Source organism: Megachile rotundata, chromosome 4 (genome assembly GCF_050947335.1).
Source record: "Megachile rotundata isolate GNS110a chromosome 4, iyMegRotu1, whole genome shotgun sequence".
NCBI lineage: Eukaryota > Metazoa > Arthropoda > Insecta > Hymenoptera > Megachilidae > Megachile > Megachile rotundata.
Genome location: NC_134986.1, coordinates 15,776,255 through 15,793,939, shown reverse-complemented (window position 1 = coordinate 15,793,939; position 17,685 = coordinate 15,776,255). Strand labels below are relative to the sequence as shown.

Below are 17,685 nucleotides of genomic sequence, written 5' to 3'. Positions count from 1 at the left end.
TCGTCCGACTGTCAACTCTGATAGTAGATTCTATCGTAATTCAAACATCGCGCCTCCATCGAGTTAGTGTTCAGTACTGTATCAACTTGTCCCGGTCTCCCCGATCCTACATTACAGGAACCAGGGTCCCAACAGTAGCTCTACGAGCGAGTCCACTAGCAGACCCAAAAGAAAACGCAAACAATCCTCTTCTCCCTTTTGCTGAATCGTAATGAGGTTAAACTCGAAAGTCTCGAAAAACTACTACCGTAAAGGTGGACCTCTATCTGTCGACCCTTGACCTACGAACACGTGGAAAGCATGCTTTCCTGATACTAATCGATTTGGTGGTGTGTTTGAAACAGGGTACGCCGATCAAGCACATAAAGCTGTCGCCACGACCGTTCCAGGCGTACCAGCAGAACACGCTGCTGCCGGTGTCGACGGGCAAGGTGCCATCGTCGCCACGACGGATCCGCGGGGAGACCAAGAAATGTCGCAAGGTCTACGGTATGGAGCACCGTGACCTCTGGTGCACACAGTGCAAATGGAAGAAAGCCTGCAGCCGTTTCGGCGACTAGGCCAAGCGACCGCCCCGTTCGTACGTCCGCGGGCGGAGATTGTCGCCGAGCCGACCCCAGAGTTTGCCAATGCTACGTTAAACTTCTCTCGCCAACTGCCAGCAAAATTGCCAATTGCCATCATCGTCGTCGTCGTCATCGTCGTCGTCGCGCGGCGGCGACGATTCGACGGACACTCGATTCGCGCGAGGTCGCAGCGTTGACCGCGACAGCGAAGAGGTTACCCCGTATATCGTCCACCATCTCTTCTAGAGCCGTTCGGTCTATGGAGTTTTCGGATCCTGGAAGACCAGCGAAACGCCGAAGATCGAGAGAGACCAGGCGGTGTTGCGAACGCGGCAACACCTCTTCCTGTTCTTCTTGTACCCCGTAGTCGTGTTCCTCGGCTTTTCCCCGCCTCGAGAATGTAGGTAAACGAGAAACCACGAGTCTCGCGGAGAAACGTCAATCCCATGACGGATGGCGGACGGTTTAGAAGGGCCGATCACGCGTTTCGTGCGTAACAGAGAAGATCGTCGACGCTTGTTGTCAGTGATCGAACACAGAGAGAAGAATCAAACATAAAACGAAGAAGAAGAAGATCGTTGACCGATCGTCTGGCACTTGGCAAACTCCGTTAGGGTCTTTTTTAGCCGCAATAAGAGGTTTTGATTAGTAGATAACGAATACCTGGCGTGTACGGAACGAGGTATCCTTTGATTGTCGTGCTCTCCTCCTTCATTTCTCTCTCCCCCTTTATTTCTTCTTCTTCCTGTCTGTACGTACGCGGAGAGCACGGGACAAGGCATCGTTCCTGCCGGAGCAAAAGTCCTGTTTTTTTTTTCGCTTTTTTTTGGTTCGATATATAAAAAGAAAAAGAGATACGCGCTCGCTCGAAGTCGCGGCGTGTACGCGCGTGTTTCAACGAACACGCGCTGGTTCTCGAACCGACTCTTAGGTCACTGCAATGGGTCTTCCTTCTTCCGACGAGGGCGACGAGGCTCGATTTCGTCGGGGCCGTCGTCGCTGCTCGGGAACGCGATCCACGATCGGACGGACAATCGGGATCGTGTGCGACCCACGTCCCGGACGAACGGAAGACCGTACATGCATATTTGGTTTGACCGATTGTTCTTCCTGGAAGGACGCAGGCGGGCAAGTTGAAATGGAATCGCGTCGAAGCGCTAGAGCCAATTGTGATATTTTCTCTAAATTTTATCGGATAATTAGACGGGCACGGGCCGACGTATAAACGTATACATATGTACAGAGGGAACGGTGACAATGGCGAGGTGAAAAACGATAGGCTGACAAAGCGTGTCGCAGAGGGGAAACAAAATTTTATACACCAATTATATATTATACTGCCAGATTAAATTAATTCAATCGAAGCGAAACGAAAAACGAACAAAAGATAAAAACATACAAAAAAAAAGAGAAGAAGACCATATTCTTGGAGCTTCGTACGCGAAACAAACGGGGGACGAAGCAGCGGGTGTGGATGCGAATTATGCGTGCGTGCGTGAGTGAGTGCGTGCGTGTGTGTCGGGCCGAGGTTTGTCTAACCTCGTTTCGACGACCTAAGATCGTGTTCGCCGACGAAGGAAAAAAAAGCAAAGAGGAGCTGCGTGCACGAAATCTAAAGGCTTCGCAGTTGAATCGATCGATCGATGTACATACAAAAACCGAGGATGAAAGTCCTCCTTTAGCCAGGATCTCGCTCTGTGGCTGACAAGTGTGCGAACGACGAACATTCGAGAGACGCTTCTATTTTTCACCTACGTATTTCAAACGTGCTCCTTTCTCGCTTTCGATCGTCCGCACGACATACAGACAAAACTTACACGTTCGTTTTGGTCACGAATCGTTCGCAGGAAAGATAAACCAAAACGCGAGGGACAAAGAAATCTGATCTCGATGACTTTTGCGGCGATGGCGGCGCGTCCTTTCGAGACCGAAGAACCGCCATCTTGTCGTCAAATTTAAATGATTCTTTATTACCGTTATTATTAATATTAATGTAATACTATTATTAATCGCTCGTTTGTTTTAACGATAAGTCTTGGGTCTCCTCGTTATCTGAAACAAGGTTCCGTCGTAAGGAGGAGACCGCTTCCATCGTGTTGATCAATGCTCATCTTTCTAGTACAATTTCATGCGATTTTTAACGCGTTCTTGCTTGCATAATTTTACGGTTAATCTCAACAGTGTACTGATTTATTTAATATTAGGGGCATGCGATTTTTCCATTGGCTAAATTTATGCATTACAAGTATTTATACCATGAATTGGCAACAGGATAACACGTTCAAGTCGTAACGAAATCTCTTTTGAACGAATTCAGACCCGAAAGAATGAAAAAAGTTAGCCTCAGATGAACTCGCATTCTCCTAATACAAGTATGTATATTTGCGTTACGCGAGATTAAGTGGTTCGTCGAGAAAATAGCAAAAAAGCAGGAGTCACTGCAGACCGCGAAAAATTCAGCAGAAAATCAAGGGGTCAGATAATCGTCGTGACGGTACATTTTTTTATTTTTTCGCGACACACAATTGCGTATTTCCGAACCAAAGACATCTCCAATCGTGTTCCACCGTATTTCTCGTCGCCAAAAAGCAACCATCTCGAGTACTGTGTACTATACAAGGTTCTTTCTTTTATCATGTTTTCTACGTACTTAGATTCTTGTTAGCCGATTAGCAAAAAGAGTTTGGACGCGAAAAGTACGGAGTATCGATCGAGTGCCTGTTTAATTATTTCGATTTCCGTTAAATTGTACAGTGCATTGTATAATGTGCGAAGAGTACATTTAACATCGACGGCACTCGAACGATAGTATCGATATGTCATCGTGCTCGATCGAACGCAAGAAGTAGCAAGGAACACACCGTAGATCATGATCAAGGACCAGTAGGGGATTTAACGAGAAACTATTTATCGTCGATCACTTTGCAAAACGGAAGAACAACGGGAGAGCAAAGTCGCGAGGATAGAATAGAAAGTAATTGCCGTCCAAATAGGTTCCTTCTTTAGGTCAAAATTCGAATCCTAATCATGGCTTCTCGGGTGTGGAATTCTCAAATAATCGAACGCCGAATAATGCTACCGGGACGAATAAAATGCTGCATATCGTTAGTGTTGTACGTTTTTATAGTCGTGGTCCAACTGGAAACAGGACACTTAGTTATCTTGCAAATCTTTTCCTTTCTCATCAATTTTATCGATGTTTCTTAAAAGATTAGAAGGATGAGCATTTATTCAAGTGATCGATTCCGTCATCATAGTTTTTTAAATATAAATTGTTATCCTTTTTGGATACGAGTAGACTTAAATGTTGATTCTGACAGCAATCGATCGTTTAATGATAATCAGGTTCGAAGAGAATCAGTCGAAAATGGATAATAGGTGTTTCATTTTTGGTGGACCACCGTGTATGTATATTGTAACAATTTTTTAACGTTGAAATTTCTATTGAAATGAAACATTTTATCAACGATTTTTAGCGTGTCACAGGGATAGATACTATCCTTCTGTTAATTGTAGCCGTTCTTTTTTAATCTTCGTATCTAAGATTTTTTGATACGTTTTAGAGAATTTTTTGATGACCGTAACATCAAACTATGTAGTATTATTCGGCACGCGTTAAATCATTATCCTCGAATATGTGGGCACTTGTCGTAGATATTCAGAAACTGTTTTAAATTCTTTTAAATTCTTTTTCAAGGTCTTTCTCTACTTCCTCATTCTCAAATCCTATAATTCACAAACCTTCAAATTCCCAAATCAAATGTTTACATTTTCAAATTTGTTTAGGTTCAAATGTTTGCATCTGCAAATTTGTTTAGGTCCAAATATTTACATCTTTAAGTTTCAAATTTTTAAGTCATCTTAAGTAAATCTTCAGGTCCTGGATTTCCAAATCTCCTAATTCTCAGATCATCAAATTCTCAAGTCACTATCAAATTCTCGATCCCCACTTTCCACATCCCCCAATGTTCAAATCTACAATTTCCATATCCTCCAATTCTCAAGTCCCCAACTTCCATATCACCCAACTCTCAAGTCACCAAATTCTCAAGTCCCCAATTTCCATATCACCCAATTCCCAAATCCCCAAATTCTGAAGTCCCCATCTTCAATGCCCCAACTCTTAAATTCCCAAATTCTGAAGTCCCCAACTTCCATGCCCCAACTCTCAAATCACCAAATTCTCAAGTCCCCAATTTCCATATCACACAACTCTCAAATCACCAAATTCTCAAGTCCCCAACTTCCATATGCCCCAACTCTCAAATCACCAAATTCTCAAGTCCCCAACTCCCACATCACCCAATTTCCAAATCCCCAAATTCTCAAGTCCCCAACTTCCATATGCCCCAACTCTCAAATCATCAAATTCTCAAGTCCCCAACTTCCATATCCCCCAACTCTCAAATCACCAAATTCTCAAGTCCCCAATTTCCACATCACCCAAATCTCAAATCCCCAACTCTCAAATTACCAAATTCTCAAGTCCCCAACTTCCATATCCCCCAACTCTCAAATCACCAAATTCTCAAGTCCCCAACTTCCATATCCCCTAACTCTCAAATCACCAAATTCTCAAGTCCCCAATTTCCACCTCCCTCAATTCTCACCTTCCCAAATTCTCAAATCTCCAATTTCCAAATCCCCCAATTCCCAAGTCTCCACCCTCTCAAATCCCCCAATCCTCAAATCTCCAATCCCTCAAATCCCCAACTTCTCAACTCTCCAAATTGTCCAAAACCCAAACCTCCAAATCTCCCAACCCTCCAATCCCCAAATTCACAAGCCTCCAAATATCCACCACCCCAGACAAAAACTTCCCAAATCCCCAAATATGCTCTCCAACAGTCTCCACATATCTACGACAAAAACGAAGGAAATGAACCGACGTTGCATCCTTTACTTCTTTCATTCGTGTCGCAATCTTTAGAGAATTTTGGCGGGAATCACCACGTGAACGGTCGCGGTATAAAGGATTAAAACGATCGTGCCATTCGAAATGCCAAATATTCTCTGCAAACTACTTTTTTATCCTCGAAAATCAAATCCGAACAGCAAACGAAAGCAGAAAGAAACCGACATCCAATAAAAAAAAAGTAAAAAAAAAAAGAAAAAAGCCGGAGAACGGGAAATTCGTAACGGAAGCTTTACAGACTTAAAGATACCTCAGGTTTATTTCATAACAGAAACGAAGACGGTAGGCCATCTTGATCGAAGCGAACGGGCAAAGTAACATCGAATCCACGTCATCGTCGTCGTCGTTGTCGCCGTGTTCGATCAAGATGGTCGAACAGTTAGGCACTGAAACTATATTTCATACGCGTATCTTGTCGCGAGATAAACGTCAATATTACTTAGTCGAATTCGTTGCAGTCGGGTCCGTTCGGGCCCGCGTTATATATTGTATAAATATTGTATCGCATTTAAAGATAGGTCGCCTGAAAACGTTCAAACGGCCGGGGACACGGTCCCCGGACATTTTGTGTGCGGACTATCCTCCAACCACGAATAGATAATTAAGTCGTTCTCGCGTGTACAGTGTTGCCGGTTAACGTGTACGTTCGATCGTCCGATCGATCGTTCGTCGAAGCTCGTTGGGATTTCTTTCACAGTCTCCGCTTCTTGCTGCCCCTCCCCCCGCAATATTATCGTGTCCTTATCGTTGTAAATCTCGCAAGAGCGACACTAAAACACAGGCGTGCCAAAGAGTCCGTTTCCGTTGGCAACACTGTACGGTCGCGATACGACCGAGCATAGTCCGCACGCACTAACCGAACGGAACGTATTATTCGATCGATTCGACCAGCGAGCCAATTAGGGCCGATCAAAAAAGAAGAAACGATTAAAAAAAGAAGAAAATAAACAAGAAAGATCCTGCTATTGTACGTCGAACGACACACGTTATTGTACAACGATCGCCCCGGGGATATATCGATCCAGGGCTCGGTCCAGCACGATCGTCGAGATTCGGAAAATGGGCAAACAAAATGAATACAAACGACGCGTCGCGGAAAACGTAATGGCCGGGATTAATTCATACCAAAACGATCTCATATCGATTTAATGAAATGCAATTTTTTGATCGTGCGGTCGACCGGGGGGTGTGTGCGTTGGTGCCCCCGGGTTGCTCGAGGGCATCCTGGAAAGCGACGATATCTTTCATTGCATGTACCTGTTTCTAAACGCGTCGCGAACGATGAACCGACGCGGGAGGAGAAGGCAAGCGAAATCGGTGACGAACGGTGGTCGCGTGAATCACGTTAACTAGTTATTGTTTTAATTATACCGAGGATAGACTGAAGGACCATTAACCAGGCACGAATCTACGAGATGTGAAATGGTCTACGTTGTTGATGGATCCAACTTCAAATTTCCTTGTTTAGAAATTTTTGAATTTTGCAGTTCGAAAAGATGGGGTCTTATAGGAAATTTGGGAACATGGGAAGTTGAGGAGACACTGAAAAAAATTTTTAAATTGGGGCACATGAAAGATTATGGTCTTAGAAAGGGAATATGGGAAGTTAAGCACTGTAAAAAATTTAGAAATTTGCAAGTTTGAAAAAATAGGAGAAGATGAAAGATTAGGGTCTTAAAAATTTGTGAACATGGGAAGTTGAGAAGATACTGAAAAAAATTTTTAAATTGGGGCACATGAAAGATTATGGTCTTAGAAAGGGAATATGAGAAGTTAAGGCACTGTCAAAAATTTAGAAATTTGCAAGTTTGAAAAAATAGGGTGTTAAAATTGGAGAAAGTGAAAGATTAGGGTCTTAGAAACTTGTGAACATGGGAAGTTGAAAAGATACTGAACAAAATTTTTAAATTGGGGCACATGAAAGATTATGGTCTTAGAAAGGGAATATGGGAAGTTAAGGCACTGTCAAAAATTTAGAAATTTGCAAGTTTGAAAAAATAGGAGAAGATGAAAGATTAGGGTCTTAGAAATTTGTGAACATGGGAAGTTGAGAAGATACTGGAAAAGATTTAGAAATTTGGGAAGATGAAAGATTAGAGTCTTAGAAATTTGGGAACATAAGAAGATATTGTCAAAAATTTAGAAGTTTGCAAGTTTGAAAAAATAGGGTGTTAGAAATTGGGGAAGGTGAAAGGTCTTAGAAGTTTAGGAATTAAAGTACCTTCTTGGAAATTTAAGAGCTTCAAAGACTCTTGGAAATTTAGTAATGTAGCTTGAGAATTTGTTAGCTAGAAGATTAAAAAACTTGAGAATTCTGAAGGTAGAAGCAAATTAGAGAATTTGGGAATTAAAGAACTTGAGACCTTGAAAATTTTATTTAGGAATGTAAAAATATCTTAGAGATTTGGTTATTTATAAAAAAGCAATTAGTTTGAAAATTAGGAAATTTGAAATTTCTAAAGAATATCTAATGTTATGAATATCACGCGACCACAATGGTTCCATAACCACGTGTCCCTTGCCTGATCGTCTTGGACCGCGTTGCACTTGGTCGATCGCGCAAAGCAAAGACATATTATTAATAGTATATTATATTATATTATATTATTATTATATTATTATTATTATATTACCATTATTAATTATTAATTTTTATTGATTATTATTACCATCGTCATCGTCATTATCATTATTTTTAAAAAGAAGAAAAACTATTTACTAGCATCACTAACGATACGGTTAAGTGATTTGTTAAAAGAAAATGAAAACACGCGAAATCTTTATTATCGATGCGTTAGTGGGACTTGATAGTATTAACGCAATACTCGATCTATCGAACCACGTATCGAGCTGACCATGTTAAGATCCGAAAGAGTGCTGGCACGTGCAACCAGCGACTCTTTTTATTAAGCATATGTGAAATTCTTTATATCCGTATATCGCTGCAGACGCTTCTATTTATCGAAGGAACGCATCGTAGATTATAACGCTGTGGTTATGTCACATTACACGACACTCGAATTTATTCTTCGACTGAGCAAACATGAGTCACGTTTCAGTGTAAATTTTATCGAGACTATCTCCTTATTGTAATAAACCTGTCCAACAAAAGCGTATCAACTTATCGATTCATTTTGCTATATTAACCTCTTATGGACCAAATTCAATACCTCTTCATTCTATGCTAAATTTTTATGATAAATTTGATGGAGTTTTTATGAAAACCCTCTTGATACCTCTTGATCAAATATAAATTGTACACGAATTGGTCCTCAATAGGTTAATGAAAGATTAAGCAGTCAAATCGTACTTTAAAAAAAAAAACAGATAAGCCTAAAATTTCCTCTCGTGTTGAACCACTTAGTATTTGTATATTAAAAAAAATGGCGCCATATTTGAAAAGCAATCACTATGCAACAACACTGAATGTTTGACTGGCTAATCTATTTGGTTGACACGCGGATGTTCGTCGCACGACATGGTCGAAAGACAAGGAACAAAGTTTATTAGTGAACAGTAATTGTAACGGCGTGAACAAACCGTAAGTTTAATTGTAATTGGGCTATGGATTAGATCGTCAATCTTGTTTTCTTTCTTCTACTTGTTAGATCTACTTTAACAAACGAAGTAATAATGGTAGACAAGAAAGAGTTTAGTAATAATTAAAATAGCCGACAAATTGCCGTGCTATTAGGTTTTAATGACATATTTTGCGATACGCGTGTATTGCCAAATTGTACTTTTAGAAAACATTTTATTTTATTGTCTAGAATATTTTATTTATTCAAAGAAATTTATATATATATACACACACACATATAAATATATATATTTCGTTTTTTATATAATGGCAAGGTAATAAAAGGGACGGTGTATCGAATGCCTTTTAGCTAAGCTGTGTATGATTACATTTATCGTTCCATTGTGATAGTAATGTAGATAATTTAGTGATTAGAATGTCGTTAATTTTTTGTTTTTTATTTCGACTGACAACGGTCTTTCAACTGTGTACTGCATAATATTTATTACGTTGCTCAAAAACATACATGTAACTTATCGGAATGATAAACGAGTATAAGGAGAACCTTTCTTTTTTCGTCGTATTAAACGCTTTAATACTCGTGCCATAATGAGACATAATCGCAGCTTCGAATTATTCGCCCGCCCAGAACGAAACTTAACCCTTTCGTCGCGACGTCGAACTTCGAGAAATAATTTTGTTCAAACGCGTTCGTTCATCGACGACGAAAGGGTTGATCCACACGGTGGACTCGTTTTTTCTAAATTAAAAGAGCGTCGTCCTCTAGTATTCTAGACGATCGAATTTCTAAAACGATTTCGTCCGACGATTATCTTCGATGTTAGATTACTATTAACAAATACGATAGAAGAATCATTAAATCTTAAAAAATCCTCTCCAAACTATTTGTTTAATTCCACCGACTCATTTCTCTTCACTAGCGACAAAATTCACGTATTCTCGGCTGAACTATACACTTTCGTGTATGAATAGTATTCGAACAGCGAGAAGTGTTTGACGAGACAGCTTCGCTGAATTTTCTACGAGCACAAAACTAAGGATCCGTAACAGGTCAATATCAGAGAGTAAAGTGCCCCTAATCGATCAATGACAGTCTATTGAAGTTATATTGGTTTGTGGTTGCTGAAAACGGTGCTCCTAATTATGTACTCGGATGTATTTCATTATTCCGTCGAACACGTCACGATATCACAATATCGATTGCACAAGAACGTGACTTAACGGTTAGCAATAAGTCAAAATCTTGATCATTGTACTTCTAGTAAATCCTAAATCTTGCATTCGTTAGCTAAATAGTATCAATTAAAGTAGTTACCGTAGCCGTTAATACCATTGTATACATACATATATATATATATTCAAAAAAAAGAATTATAAAATGGTGCAACGAAATTTTCGATATTACTTAGCCATACTTCTTAAGAATCTGCAGTGTGATATGGATCAAGATGCTTGTAAGAAGAAACAAACATAATTACTATCTAGATAGATTTTCTTTTTACCGATGCCAATCGGTTGTAACGAGAACTGTCGCTGGTAGCACTGTTATACAGAGTGATCCATTATTAACAGCAATTGTTTCTCTTGTCCAGTGAAATACGGTAAAATACTTCATATGGCTTTCTTCACAGTTCTTAGTTTTTGATATAATAAACTCGGGTGCAAAATAATGAGAATGTGGAAAAGTATAGGACGCATGGGATTCAATTTGTGGTCATATAATACGGAATGCGCTAATATTCAATATTCCGAAGGAATGTGGAAGATGGTTATATAATGCTTGATGAGACATCGTGTAGTAAGGCAACGAAGGGTAGTCCAACACGTGGAGGTTCTACAGGTGATGACGCAGTGACGCGACGCGTGGTAATCCAACACTTAGATATCTAGCAAGTGAATATCCAACGCGTGGATATTCAGCGCGTGATAATTCAATATGTAGGATTCCAACACGTAACCCATCGCGTAGTAATGCAACACGTGGTGATATAATGCGTGGATATGCAACACGTAGTAATATAACGCGTAAATATTCAACGCGTAGGAATGCAACGTGTGGTAATCTAATACGTAGGCATCCAACGCGTGGTAATCTAATGCGTAGGTATCCAATGCGTTGTAATGCAACGCGTGGTAATCCAGCGCGTGGATATTCAACGCGTGGTAATCCAACGCGTAGTATTGCAACGCGTGATAATCCAACGCGTAGTATTCCAACGCGTGGTAATCCAACGCGTAGTATTCCAACGCGTGGTAATCCAACGCGTAGTATTCCAACGCGTGGTAATCCAACGCGTAGTATTCCAACGCGTGGTATTGCAACGCGTGGTAATCCTACGCGTAGTAACGCAACGCGTGGTAATCCAGCGCGTGGTGATCCAACGCGTGGTAATCCAACGCGTAGTATTCCAACGCGTGGTAATCCAACGCGTAGTATTCCAACGCGTGGTATTGCAACGCGTGGTAATCCTACGCGTAGTAACGCAACGCGTGGTAATCCAGCGCATGGTGATCCAACGCGTGGTAATCCAACGCGTAGTATTCCAACGCGTGGCAATCCAACGCGTAGTATTCCAACGCGTGGTATTGCAACGCGTGGTAATCCTACGCGTAGTAACGCAACGCGTGGTAATCCAGCGCGTGGTGATCCAACGCGTGGTAATCCAACGCGTAGTATTCCAACGCGTGGTAATCCAATGCGTAGTATTCCAACGCGTGGTAATCCAACGCGTAGTATTCCAACGCGTGGTAATGCAACGCGTGGTAATCCAGCGCGTGGATATTCAACGCGTGGTGATCCAACGCGTAGTATTCCAACACGTGGTAATCCAACGCGTAGTATTGCAACGCGTGGTAATCCAACGCGTAGTATTGCAACGCGTGGTAATCCTACGCGTAGTAATGCAACGCGTGGTAATCTAACGCGTAGTTATCTAACGCGTGGTAATCCAACGCGTAGTATTTCAACGCGTGGTAATCCAACGCGTAGTAATCCAATGCGTGGTAATCCAACGCGTACTAATCTAACGCGTGGTAATCCACCGCGTAGTTATCCAACGCGCAGTAATCCAACGGGCAATAATCCAGCGCCCGATAATCTAACGCGTAGTAATCCACCGCGCGATAATGCAAAACGTCATAACCCAATACTTAATATTCCAAAACGTGATAATACAACATATTGCCGTATTTGTCATTATTTCACAAAACAAAAGACAATTAGCTGTCGCCAATGGACCACTCGACTACACACGGTGTGATCAGACGCATCGTTTGAGAACCTTTAAAGGAACAATGATTCGAATGCACGTCGCCGACGCGTTACTAATTAGATTAATAGACGGCGGTGAGTTTCGTTTGTTTTATTAGCTAATAAATATATTAAGGTACGTAACATCGAGACGCGCCATGCATACGAAGACTCCTTTTAAACGCAAAGACTGTTTTTATCTCCGTGCTGTGTGCACGGCCTGTTTTTGTCCGTGCGACAGCGCTGGATTAGATAATAAAAAGCATATCAGGATCGGATTCGGATATCGAAACTGGGCGTACGCTGATTGTTACGAATTGCACTTCAATAATGAATGATACAGCCGAGAATTAAGTTCTAATGACAAAAACGTTAATGGATGTGTGGTACTGTTGCATACATTTTTTTAACAAATTCTGTTTCGATGATCTTACGGAATAAATAATCGCTACATCACTGCTGTTAATCACAGTCAAAATTTATTGTAGTTTTGCCAAATGATAGGGCAATACATCAATATTTTCAGTTTAAAAAAATTTCTTTACTTTTTCAAATACTGAAATCTTCAGTAATTTATTATTTGTCAATATTTTTAGAAAGTACTCTCCAATAATATTGTTTAAAGTACTCTTCAGTAATATTGTTTAAAGCACTCTTCAGTAATATTGTTTCCAGTAACTTTTCTTCAAACGAAACGCAAATAGAAACTTACTAAATATAACACAACGAAATATCAGATATATTCCTCAAAAAAAAATTCCATATATTTTCCACCAAAAATGAAGGACTTCGTGTATTTAATTTCTGCAAGAATGAAGAATAGTATAAATTCTATAGATCTGCGATTTGTTTTTGTGCACAGAATAAAGCCCGGATTGTACCATTCGTAACGGAACGTTTCCAACCGCAAAACTGACGGAAACACCGATCCGATACTGAATGCTCGTAACCGATTCGATCCGATCATAATTAAGATCATCCGAGCGGATCGTAGATCATGACGTAGACAAGACTACATCGTCTAAATGACTTTTGTGCGCTTTACATACCGCTTCGACAGCCATAACTGGCGGCACACATTCATATTTTGTGAGGAAACTTTGACACGATTACACACACGTACGGGATGGACCAAGATGGATGGTGCAATAGAACACAAGGTCGTTTTATATACCAAGATAAGTAGTAGAACAACATTTTTTGTATTGTTTATCATTTTCGTGACTGCGTCACATTTACGTAATGACGTTATTTGCGATGGAAACATTTCATGATCAAGATAGAAAAGAACTCAATTTAACCCCTTAACTTATGATATTCTCAGAAAGGGCAATTATTGTTGCAACATTAAGACAAGAATGTTCAAAAGTTAGACCTATCATACGTCAAATAACGTTTATATGATCATTGGTGGAAGAATTGAAATTAAATGCGAAATTTGTGGTAAATATGTAAGCCAGGTTCGTCGCATTATAACAGTTACATGCACGAGATATTGTAAGGCAAGGGATTAAATTGTATAATAGTTCAATAATTCTGAAGGTAAATTTAACTAGCTTGAAGAAGAGATATATGAAGACTTTTTAATTTAACATGCAGAACTGTACCATTCGTCTTGACTCATCTCTCAATACCTATGCAACACCATGCATAAATACACCCAGTACAGGGTGTCTCACAACTAGTGCAGGTTCCTGAAATAGGACGTAGCTGACGCGATTCTGAATAACAGTTCGCTTTGCAAAAATGGGGTCTGAAGCTTCGTTTCTGAATTATTAAGGAAAAACACGGACAAATTAGAGCGCGAGGAGTACGCGTGCGCAGACGCGAGAACAGCAGTATCGAATAACGCGTGGTAATCCAGCGCGTAGTAATCCAGCGTGTAGATATCCAACGCGTGGATATGCAACGCGTAGTAATGCCACGCGTGGTAATCCAACGTGTAGATATCCAACGCGTGGATATGCAACGCGTGGATATGCAACGCGTAGTAATGCAACGCGTGGTAATGCTACGCGTAGTAATGCAACGCGTGGTAATTCTACGCGTAGTATTCCAACGCGTGGTAATCCAACGCGTGGTATTCCAACGCGTGGTAATCCAACGCGTGGTATTCCAACGCGTGGTAATCTAACGCGTAGTAATGCAACGCGTGGTAATCCAATGCGTAGTATTCCAACGCGTGGTAATCCAACGCGTGGTAATCCAACGCGTAGTATTCCAACGCGTGGTAATCCAACGCGTGGTAATTCAACGCGTAGTAATGCAACGCGTGGTAATCCAACACGTGGTAATCTAACGCGTAGTTATCCAACGCGTGGTAATCCAACGCGTAGTAATCCAACGCGTGGTAATCTAACGCGTGGTAATCCAACGCGTAGTAGTCCAACGCGTAGTAATCTAACGTGTGGTAATCTATCGCGTGGTAATCTAACGCGTAATAGTACAACGTGTAATAATCCAGCGCGTGGTAATCTAACTTGTAGCAATCAGAGCGACCGCCCTTTTTCTTAATAATTCAAAAACGACGCTCGAAACCCCATCCTTGCAAACGAAAATCCCACTCAGAACCAAGCCATCCCCCATTTCAAAGACCCAGTTATGAGACACCCTGTAGAGTTATACACACCCTGTATAAATACACGCAAAGTCATTTTTAAGAAACTCTCTCGTCCAAGTTGTATAGCAATTCATAGCTGGCGATCATGAATCGAGTGGATCGAAAAACCATACACGCAATACGCTAATAGCAATAGGTGCCCTGTGCGTTTTTATACGATCCCTCTTGATTCGTGCGTAAACGAAATCCAGCACAAAGAACCAGAGGGGGTGGCGGAGCATAGGTGTCGCTGAATCGTATTTCATGAAACGGCCTTTCATGCACGCTGGAACACACCTACATTATTGTTCGACGAACTTTTTTGTCATTTGTATTACGGCACAAGAAGATTGCATCGTGTCCCTGTCGATAATACGCTCGTTCCGTCGACGGATTCGTAAAACACGCGAGTATTATACCGACTCGTAATAATACAGTCCGTTTCGATGATGCAAGAAGCCTTTTTTGCAACCTAACGGGCCTAACCCTAAATTATGGAACAATCAACCCGGGTGAAGGCGGAAGAGGTTTTTTTCCAATTACTTTTGCAATTACCGTGGAACGTTCGGGTAGCGAGGCAATCACGGGCATAGAAAACGAAGTTTCATGCGTTCGAAGATTTTGTTGTTCATGTTATTTTGTTCGGGGAGCATCCGAGGATTGTTTGGACTCTTGTGAACTCGGGATTTATTTGACTGAACAAGTTTCGGTATTGTAAATTCTTTCGAACAAGAACTGAAGTCTCTTTGGGGATGTAATAAACTTGACAATTTCAAAATTGCAACATTTTTGAGTATACAAATTATCTGACGGGTTATCAGATTCACTGAGCCTCAAATCTTAATGTCTCTGAACTTTCAAATACTTGTACTGAAAAATTCCCAAATTTGCAGATCTTCAAATCTTTGAAAACATCCTCAAATTTATATCTCGTATATCCAAGTCCTTTCTCCAATAATTTCCCAATATCTATTAATTCTAAATTTCCAAGTCCCACAAATCCCACAAACCTCAGAGATCCCAATCTTCAACTCCACAAATCTTTAAATTCCCACACCTTCCAAACTCTAAACAATCAAATCTCCAACTCCTCAAATCCTCAAATTCCTAAATTCTCAAAACCTCAAACATCCAAATCTCCAGCTCTCCACATTTCCAAATCACCCAAATCGCCCACATCCCTAAATTCCACAAATCCTCAAACATCCACCTTCCCAAATCTCCAACTCCTCAAATCCCCAAATCACCCAAATCTCCCATATCCCGAAATTCCCCAAATCCTCAAACATCCAACTCCCCAAATCCTAAATCTCCCAAATCCCCAAATTCCTCAAATCCCAAATCTCCCAAATCCCAAATCTCCCAAATCCCAAATCTCCCAAATCCCAAATCTCCCAAATCCCAAATCTCCCAAATCCCAAATCTCCCAAATCCCAAATCTCCCAAATCCCAAATCTCCCAAATCCCAAATCTCCCAAATCCCAAATCTCCCAAATCCCAAATCTCCCAAATCCCGAATCTCCCAAATCCCCAAATTCCTCAAATCCTCAAACATCCACCTTCCCAAATTTCCAACTCCCCAAATCCTCCAACCTTCCCAAATTTCCACATTTCTAACTTTTTCAACTCCCAACTTTTCAAGTACCCAAAGTCCCAAAATCTCGTGATCCCGACCCTGCTTATCTATCCACTCGCTACCTTCGTTTCCAGCGATATTCCAAGCACACAATTATGTGACAGGGTATAATGAAATGTACTATACGTACGTATAATTACTGGTAAATACGCGCTACCGTGAAGTTCGATTTTTTCGATTTTCATCGCGATGAAACGCAGTATTTGATTCTTTTTTTAGGTATCGCTAGAAATCGTTTAGTTATCTAGCCGAACACCGGAAGAGGTTTCGATTGACAGACCAACCGATTCTGTGGATTTTAACGTTCAAATGAAAGTTGTAACAACCGGAAATATCGATACAGATTTTCCCCGCATGTGATACGATCATAATAAGCAGCATAATCGCAGTAAATATTGCGTTTAATAAGAATTGTATTTGAACTGCATCTATGATACGAAGCAACAATGAACATATATTTGCAACATAAGCACATACAGATAAATAATAAAAAAAAAAAGACGAAGGAAGGAAAGAAATAAGTTATTGAAGTTGAAAAGATGAATCTATTGTATTATAAAGAGAGAGAGATAATTATTTAACGACAAATAAGAAATCTCAAGCTATCCATACGCTAGCTGAATATTGTATAAGCCTTTTGAGATCATTGTTATTACATATAAAAATCAATATAATAATAAATGGTAGAAAGTAGTTAACGGTCGACGACGACGACGATGACGATGATGAGAAAAATGAGATAATAATATATTGTAGTCATACACGATTAACATTATTAAACATTATATTTTATTAATTATTATATGCAATATATTATATATATAATAATATCCGAATTATTATTATATATATACATATATGGACATTCGAAACAAAAAAAATATATACATAGATCATACCTATGTAAGTATTGTGTTACATAGAATATATGTTATTATGAATTCTTCTGCATTATTGTTTTCCACCATTTACACCTTTCAATCGCTGGAATAACGTTACTTAAATCGTTCTTAATAATTAATGATCAGTAAGTTATCTGAATGTTATTGAAACGATAATTAATGAGAAGGATTAAAATAACTCGTTTTACGTACATAATTAAACCAGTGTAATCAATGGATCACATTTAAAGAAACATGTTCCTTCAGAGTAAGTACATTCGAAACAAAACAAGTGCA

The 17,685-nt window shown here is 40.2% G+C and overlaps 1 protein-coding gene and 1 long non-coding RNA gene across 8 annotated transcripts in view; one reads left to right on the top strand and one right to left on the bottom strand.

Annotated features, from left to right (window-relative positions):
- Glut4EF (Glucose transporter 4 enhancer factor) overlaps positions 1-17,450 on the top strand; it is a 134,069-nt gene extending 116,619 nt beyond the window's left edge. For all 6 annotated transcript variants that reach the window (XM_076530480.1, XM_076530479.1, XM_076530482.1 and 3 more), the window contains one exon: positions 345-17,450. In XM_076530480.1, coding sequence (XP_076386595.1) covers positions 345-560 — 216 coding nt within the window. In that variant the 3' untranslated portion in view covers positions 561-17,450. The remainder of the gene's footprint in view (positions 1-344) is intronic.
- Positions 1-17,685, bottom strand: part of LOC143264244 (uncharacterized) — a 119,192-nt gene that overhangs the window by 95,252 nt on the left and 6,255 nt on the right. The window lies entirely within an intron of this gene.